The following is an 8,621-nucleotide window of genomic DNA, read 5'->3' on the forward strand; positions in this document are numbered from 1 at the left end:
TCCAAGCCTTTCACCCCAAATGAGAATGAGAACAGTCTCTATGGAACCCTCAGGTAAGGTAGCAGCAGGGGCTGGTGTCTGATGAGGTTTGGCCAAAAAGTCACCAAAGGTGGCCTTTTAGAACATGGCTTGGTCATGAGGGCTGGGCAGGAGCTCTCTTACCCACCATCCCATGTGCACCCTGACTCCTATCTGCCCCCTCAGGTCATATGGAGACCTGCAGTGCACCCCGTACTGCTACATCGACTCTACGTCCTGCCGCTACTTCACATGAGGAGTAGGTGGGCTGCATCCTATATATTTGGCAACAGCTTCTCCACTGTCATCAAATTGACTTTGCGCCATCCTGGTCCAGTTTCTACCACCTTCATATGACAAAAACAAGGACAAACTCCTGCTGTTAAGACATGCTTTTGACTCAGTCGACTGGAAGAATTTAGGACTACTGCATCCTGTCTTAATCCAAAGTCCCGGAGAACCTTCCATGTGCCCAGTCTGGGAACTGTTCCCCCTTGCTACCATCTGGCCAAATAGCCAACCTTCAGTGCCCTTTCTCTTCTGGAATGTTACTGACTCAGACCATTGACTTGGCTTAGAACTGTTAGCCCCACCAAGACCTGCAGGGTTTTTTGAATATGTTCTCATCACACTTGGGGCATCTGGTGTACAGGCCTCTCTGTTCCTCTGACCTCCAGAAATGTGGGCATTCTCACCCAGGGCAGCCGGCCATCAGATCTCCCCAGGCTTGTGAAACACAAAGCAGGGAAGTGGGCCTGTTCCCTTGGAGTGGCTCCCAGCTCTGAACCTACTGAGGAACCCCTCAACTGTCTACAGCCCAGCATAGCCTCACGTGGATGCAGTTTCCCCAAGAAGAGACCCAACTGTGAAAAAGTCCTATGAAACGGTGCTCTGCCCCTGGAGAAGGTGGAGGCCCAGCTGGGGTGCTCAGCATGTGAACAATAGCAAAGCAGTGACCTTCTGCTTCTGTGTTCCCCAAAGGGGTAGCTCTTGTGGTTTCACCATCCTCAGCACCATCTCATGGCTCTCTGAGCTTTAACCTCTGTCTTATGAATGCCCGTTATGTCCATTTCTTGTTCAGGGGGTTCACTACCAGAGGGTAACCACTGAAGTCTACACCTGGGTAGGCTTTTGGTGTTCTCAGTCCTTAGGAAAATGTCCCCATGTGAGGCCCTACGACTGAGTACTTGCTCCAGGCAGAGGCCATTTCTGTCCTGGGCTCCAGCTCCAGGCTGCCTGCTGCCTCCTGCGCACATCCTATGACCTTCCCTTGGTGTCTCCGTAGTGCATAGCCTTGCCCTCATGTCCGTGTCCCTGAGCCCCCCATGTTTCTGCAGGGTCATTAGTTTGGCCTTTGAGCTGCCTTGTAACACCATCTTTCCTGGGTGGGGCTTAGCTTTGTTTTGGAAGTATGTCTCCCCCACCCCCCAATGGCAGACCTCAAATGGAATTTGCCTATTGCTACCAGATGGAGGGATACTTTTGGGCTTTTGTACAAAGCTATCTAATGTGCCTGAGTCCTGGGGACTCAGTAGACAGGAGCTTCTGGCCCAGTGGGCCATCACTAATGATCTGTAGTAGATGGGATCATCCCAAGGGTGATGCCTTTAGAGGTGGGGCACGCTGGTCAGCCTGGTTCCCTCAGCCTCTACTGCACACTGTGGGGTGACACCTTCATGCTGGGATCTCCAGATGGGAAATCAAGAAATACAAGCAGTTTGTTTCCCCACTGTGGCTCTCTCTTCCCTGGGGGTTTTGGGCCAGTGTCCCAGCATTACCGTTTGGAATGAGGGGTCTGAATTTACTGTCTCCCAGGCTTTGCAGAGGGTTCTAGAACGTGGAGCAGTACTACCTCCTCAGGGACAAGGGAGGAAACTGATATTGAGAGATTTAGAGGGACTTACCTAAGGCTACAAAGCCTGGTATTGCCAACCCAGTCCCACTCCAGCCTTATTTTAGGACCATGTTTAGAACAAGATGGAGCTCCAGCACTGCCCTTGGTTGGACCTGCCACGAGAGGCCCTGTCCTGGGTCCCTTGTCTTGAAGGGCACCAATCTGGCCTTCCCCTGGCTATGACCCTCCCCACGGGGCAGGGAGTCTATGAGGCCAAGGTGACGTGCCCACTGAAGCTTGTGCACCCCTCTCCCAGACTATGATCCAGGTACCCAGGAGACCACAGTTCCTACCCAAGTGGTCCTCCTACACACGTCTGTCATCCTGACCTGCACACACCTATAAGCTTGAGGGGTGGCCAGGGACAAGCTGTGTTTAGGGGTTGTAGATGGGGCTTGGATATGCAGGCTGGGGTTCCCACAGAGATAGGCATGAAGCCTCTCTCACTTGGACGGGGACTTGCTCTCCTTGTGCCACCACAGAACTTTGAGGCATCTAAATATTCCAAGTGCAAACCCAGCCTTCCAGGTCTTACAAAAAGTGTGACTGTCAAGTAAGCAGACAGGACATATTTAGGAATAGTTTGATTCTAACATGAAATACTAGACATATGGTACGTGAACCTCCACCTGTGCTCTTGTAACCAGATCTCACAATTATTATTAGACAGGTGAGGGGCCTGTCTCTGACTATTGCAAGGGGTTTCTGAAAGGCTCTGAAAATGAAAGGATTCAAAGCCACATGTTTGAAGTATATATGTAATAATAGCAATCCCCCCCCGTAGCATTTGTGATTTTTAAAAATTCAATTAATAACAGAGATTGTTTCAGAGGTAGAAGTCAGTGATTCATCAGGTGCCTAGAACACCCAGTGCTCCTTCCATCACGTGCTGCCCTCAGGCCTCCCTTGAAATGCTGTGGTCCAGGGAGCAGCTCCTCCAGGAACAGGGACACCTGTAAGCAGGCCAGGTGGCCATGGGAGAGGTAGCCAAGTGTCTCTTGAGAGCACTGGCTGTTTCTGTGGGGAGCTGAGGTTGTCACAGAGGGAAGGGCGGGCAGAGCCCTCAACTGGGAGTCCTGACATCTGGGCTCATACTTGGTTTGTCACTTCTCACCGACTCCATCTCCTTACCTAGAAGAAACTGTACACAAGGGCCGAATTTTCTTTCAGCTCTAACAGCTTGTGGGTGGGGACTCTCCTCCAGCAGTGACAGGACATGCCTAGGAGTGGAGATGGATATCCTCAGCTTCTCCTGAGACTGTCACATAGAGTGGCTGAGAATATCAGGGTCTTCGGAGCTGCAGCAGAGTCACCAAAAAAGGCTATGTCAGTTTAGATACTTTTGTTGGTAGGTAGCAGAAAATCCAACTTAAATATAATATAAACTACAGGGTGGAATTTATTGGCTTATATAACTTAAAAAATTCCAGCAGTTGAGTGGAGATCAGACATGGTTCAAGCAAGGCTTCCACTCCATTTCTCTGCCCGGGCTCTCTTCTCCGTTACTTGCATATCTCCTGTTAGTTTGATCCTTGGGTGTCACAAGCTGACTATTGCAATTTCAGGCTTACATCTGACCCTATAATATCCAGAGGAAGAGATAACATCTATTCCAGTGGCTCTCAAGAAAGTTTTTTTCCAGAAGCCCCCCAAAGGTCTTACCTTGAGCCTCATTGCCTATTTGGGGTCACATGCCCATTCCTGAACCAATTCTTCTTGTCAGAATGCCGCCCGCTAATTGGATTACAGCTGGGTTCCTGAACCCACAGAGGCAAAAGGTGTAAGATTACTCCTTGTTCACTCCCTAGGGATTCTCCAGAAGCACATCAGCTGTGTAAGGAAGGCTCGGCTATTGGCCAATATAGTGGGGAGCAGGTATGAGGTGAATGGGTGCTGGGTACACACAGTGTCTATCACCGTTACAGTCTCTGGTTTTGCTTTTCCTTTTGGCAGGAATAGGTGCTGAACCACTTGGGGAAAACCTCTGGGAAGATACCTCACAACTAGACAGCTCTTGGCTGATTCTGATAGAGCTCCTTGAAAGAAGTTGACTCTCCTAGGGAGCCAAAGGTTATCAAAGAGGTGGTGTAGTTTGCTTTTGTGAAAAAAGGAGAGGATAGGATTTACATATTTGGGTTTGGAGCCTGTCACCAACTCCCTATTTAATTTTCCTGCATAATTTGCTTAACTTTTCTGTTTTTCTCATCTTTATACTGGGTTATTTCAGGGCGTGTTGGCATTTTAGTGATAATACGGTTAAAATTTCTGACACCTAAAAACTCTTTACAGAGGGTTGGGTTTTATCTGTGTCATTATTATTTAAGGACTTAGGCCGAATCACTCACCTCTTTGGGACCTGGGGGTTCTTTCTTCCCCCTTTGAGGCTGGTTACATGGGTTCACTTTTGACAGCAGTTTGGACCACAGTCTTTATTACAGCCTTTACTATAAAACAGTGAAAAAGAGCAGGGGTTCTCAAACTCTGCAGCACATTAGCCTGTTTGACAAATACCACCAGGGATGAACCAACACAAATTTTGTAGACCAACAAAATCAGGTTCACTGTTGCGTAGTAAGAAGACCAAACACCAGAGGAATAATGGGACATCTCATCAAACCAAGAAAAAGATTATGACAGACTTGGGGAGGGGTACAGTGTAGGCAGAATATGAAAGCAGCATTGTGGGAACAGGCTCAAAGCAAAACAGGGGTCAAGGTCAAGCCTGGACTGGGAAGTGGACCCAGGTCCCCCGATTCCTTGGAGAACTTCAAAGTTAAGAAAAGCAGGGACTGTCATGCTAGAAAATCCCTATCAGAATTTTTGAATCTAGGGTAGAAACTGAAACTGATTCTCTGTGTCAGTGACTCATGCAGCTCAGGTCTTCCAGGCAAGGGTGGAAAGTTTCATTGTTAATGATAGGATTGCAAACTGCAAAGTTTTGACAGCCCCAAGATTTTAGTCACAAAGGTTGACATGATTTTTGTTCAGGTGGCAGGAGTATAAAGCAAAGCTGAGGCTGTCACTGAAAAAAAAGCAGGAGTCATTCAAAGAGTGATTATGATACCGTAGAGCTGACCTTGAGAGAAAGATTGCTTCCTGTTAACTTTACAGCTTTATCAGTGCCTGCCCTGACAGTCTGATGAATGACATGCTACAGGGCTGACTTTACCTCTCTCAGCCTGGACTAGTTTTTTACCCTTTCACCAGTAACAGAGGCCCAAGCTCTGCTCAGCTGATCCCCAATGACCCAGCCTATGGCGAGGCTTCTCTAGGCCAGCCCCCAGGTTCCTAACATAACCAGGGAAGCGTAGGGATGGGGTTTGGCTCCAGAAGTCTTTATCCACCTTCAAAGCCATTTGAGTGACAAACTTGTGAGCAAAGTAAGGTCTTTAGAGGAACCTTGGTAACTAGTACTTAGGAAGCAGTGCTTGGGAAGATGGTAGGACAAATTTTCTAAGCATCATGGGACATACACCGATCATCCATCACTTTAATATGGGCCTGGAGGACACATAGGTCAAATTGCTTAAGAATCTCCAAACCTCAATTCATAGGCCAACCATGCTCCATTCACTGCTTTACTTGAGTTGTCCCGCACTCCCCTTCCCTCCCCTATAGTGGAGTGAACCAATTTCAGTGAAACTCAGATCTTGCATTAGTATGGTAACAGTGAGCTCACAGATCAAGGATCTTGGCAATTCATCAAGGAGACGGTTACACTTCAATAACCTACAGTCACCACCCATGGACCCAGAGGCTCCAAGAGTGTGGTTTCCATCCTCATTTGTTGCAAATGACACAAGAGTAAAGGGTTGAGGACTCCCCACCTCACATAATTGGGGAGGGGGGGCAGGCAGACAGAAAGGGGGAATAGGAAGAGAACTCACACTGCCTGTATCAGAGGGCCTTCCTCTCTGGGGATTCACCTAATTTCTTTTCAGCTCCAGACAGCTGACTTTTGGAGTCAGACAACTCTACAAGAAACCAACTCACTATAGGAAGAAATGGGCTATTTCCCCAGCCCTTGTTTGTCTTTGCCCCACTACCTTTGCAGAAAGAAAAAGGGGCCCATGGAAAATGCCAAGATGTTAGTACCTCAAGAGAATTTGTGATTATTTTGGTTTTGCCATCCTTCTACCCACTCGATACCTCTAGATTTGGGGTTTTGATGTTCCAACTCATAAGGAGTATCACATCCCACTGCATGTGTCACTCCAGGTTACTCTCAATCCAACTCCTAAGGATGGCAAAATGAAGGCAGTCATTCATAGTAGTGGGTCATCATTTAAGGATCATCATGGGAGACTATCTTCTTGGGGCAGAAGTTTAAAGCTTTAGAGTTTATGAGGATGACCTGAAGGACTTGTCAAAACATTACTGGGACCCACTTTCGAGTTTCCAATTCGGTAGGTCTGGGGTGGAACTTGGTAATTTCATTTCTAACAAGGTCGCAGGGGATGCTGATGGTGCTATGGACCAGGGACCACATTTTAAGAGCCACTACTTCTGGGGAAATGTCTCATCTGAGAACAATGGTAGTAGACCAAATACACTGGGGGACAGGAAGACTTTGGGTAAGTGGGTTTTTTTTAATACTCTTCCATTAAGGAAGTAGGGTCTTTGTCCTTTCCTTTTGAATCTAGGTGGGCTTTTGATTGCACGGACCAATAGAATGCTGTGGATGTGATGCTGGGTGACTTCCCAGGCTAGATCATCTACAGCCGAGCAGCTTCTTGGGACACTCATCCTAGGGGAGAGCAGCCATCATGTAAGAAGCCCAACTACCTTGAGACTGCCATGTTGGGTTCTGGTTGACGGATCCAAATGAACTTGCTTCCAGCCATCCCCACCATGGTGCCAGAGATGTAAGTGAAACTAGTTCAGACTCTCCAGTCCTGCTTCTCTGCCACCTAAGTTAACACTGAGTGACCTCAGTGGAAGCCCCAAGGAGAATCGCCCAGCCGAGCTCTATCCTAAATCCTAACCAACAGATTCCATGAGATAAAATGGTTGTTGTTTAAGCCACAAAGTTTTAGGGTAGTTTGTTACTTAGCAATAGATAACAGTGCTTTAGGTTGGAAAGGTTAGAAAGGAAGCAAACCACTCTGGACAGGGCAAAGCGCCAAGTCCAGAGGAGCTGCTGGCTTGCGTTTGGTGCCCTCTGCAGGATCCATGAATACAAGTTGGCCTTAACTCCTACATGGACTTTTATTTATCTGGCTAGGAGAAAAGCCAGGCAGAGAGGGGACTTAAGTCATTGTATGGCCCAGTGTTCTCAACCATGATGGGGATGTGGAGTATATACAGGTTGTAGAATGACTGCAACAACCACTCTAATTCTCACACCTCCCTGTATCCACACCTTTCTAACATACTTTGCTACTCCTCCCATCAGCTGGTGAAATGCAATGTATTTGCCCAACCCCTTGATTCTGAACTTGATCTTGTGACTTGCTTTTGGCCAGTGACATGTTAGCAGTTGTGACAGAGGTAGTGGTGTTCCGTCTCTCACTCTAGCACCTCTGCCTTTGTCATGACAATATGCCTATGCTAGGCTGGCCAAGGCCATCCTCGATCAGCTGAATCCGTCAAGACATATGGAGCCCAGTCAAGACCAGGCTGTCCAGGAACACCCAGTCTAAATCACCAATCCAGACTTGTAAGCAAAATAAATGTTTATTTTAAGCCACTGAACCCTGGGATGCTTTGTTACATATCATTGTAGCGGCAATACTTAAATGAGGATCAAACTCCCTTAACTGATGAAGGTACACTGCAGTGTCCCCAGAGTCCTCATTCAAATCTAACTCCTATATCCCCCTGAAGAAATGGGAGCCAATTACAGAATAAGCAGCAGAGGATTCCTAGCCTAGTTCTCTTAATGTGTAATTGTAGTCAGTCCAGATCTATGGAGCACCCATTAGGAGAAAGATAGCAGAGAATTAAAAAGGGAATATGGTCAATGCCCACCTAGAAGTTTATAAACTATCTGGAGCCAAGACCTCAAGACTGATGTAGGCATGTGGAATGGGAGCAGGGAGCAGGGTCACTTCCAGCCAGTGAGTGTGCATGTGTGTGTGTGTGTGTGTGTGTGTGTGTGTGTGTATATATATATATATATATATATATATTTTTTTTTTTTATGGCATGGCACCATAGGTGGAAGGAATCTGGTGAGCTAAAAGACTAGGATATGTCTAGGGATTCAGTTTAACCCCTCTATGGTTTTCAGATTCAAAGCTAAGCTGCCTTTCCAGACCAAGTAATGGCCTCAGATGCCATGTGGCTCACTAAAGACCACCTTTAGTTTTGAACTTCACACTTTTTAAAACTGGGGTGTTTATCCTAATGATCATAAACACCAAATTAAAAAGGAATCCATTTAGATAAGCTTAAGCATAAAGGATTCTTAATAGAACCCTACATTTTTCATTGATCTCTAGGTAACAAAAGAAAATCCACCAAGACATGAAGTGTATTGCTGACCTTTTTTTTTTTACTTAAATATAGTGATCTTTAAGAGAATAAACCAAAAAAACTTTACACAGCAAATATTTTACATAAATGTAAACATGCACATCTACTTCATAATTATGCAAAATAAACTTTTAGGCACAAGATTTTAAAAGTCATTAAAGAATAAGACAATAAACCCAAGACAGGACAGAAGCGACAAAAACACACATTTCATAACGCTTCAATTGGTCTT

At 46.5% G+C, this 8,621-nt stretch overlaps 1 protein-coding gene across 1 annotated transcript in view; it reads left to right on the forward strand.

Annotated features, from left to right (window-relative positions):
• Positions 1-8,286, forward strand: part of COLQ (collagen like tail subunit of asymmetric acetylcholinesterase) — a 44,490-nt gene extending 36,204 nt beyond the window's left edge. The window contains exon 17 of the mRNA XM_055321708.1: positions 205-8,286. Coding sequence (XP_055177683.1) covers positions 205-274 — 70 coding nt within the window. The 3' untranslated portion in view covers positions 275-8,286. The remainder of the gene's footprint in view (positions 1-204) is intronic.
• The last annotated feature ends 335 nt before the right edge of the window (positions 8,287-8,621 follow it).

This window comes from Nyctereutes procyonoides, unplaced genomic scaffold (genome assembly GCF_905146905.1).
Source record: "Nyctereutes procyonoides isolate TBG_1078 unplaced genomic scaffold, NYPRO_anot_genome, whole genome shotgun sequence".
In the NCBI taxonomy this organism is placed as follows: Eukaryota; Metazoa; Chordata; class Mammalia; order Carnivora; family Canidae; genus Nyctereutes; species Nyctereutes procyonoides.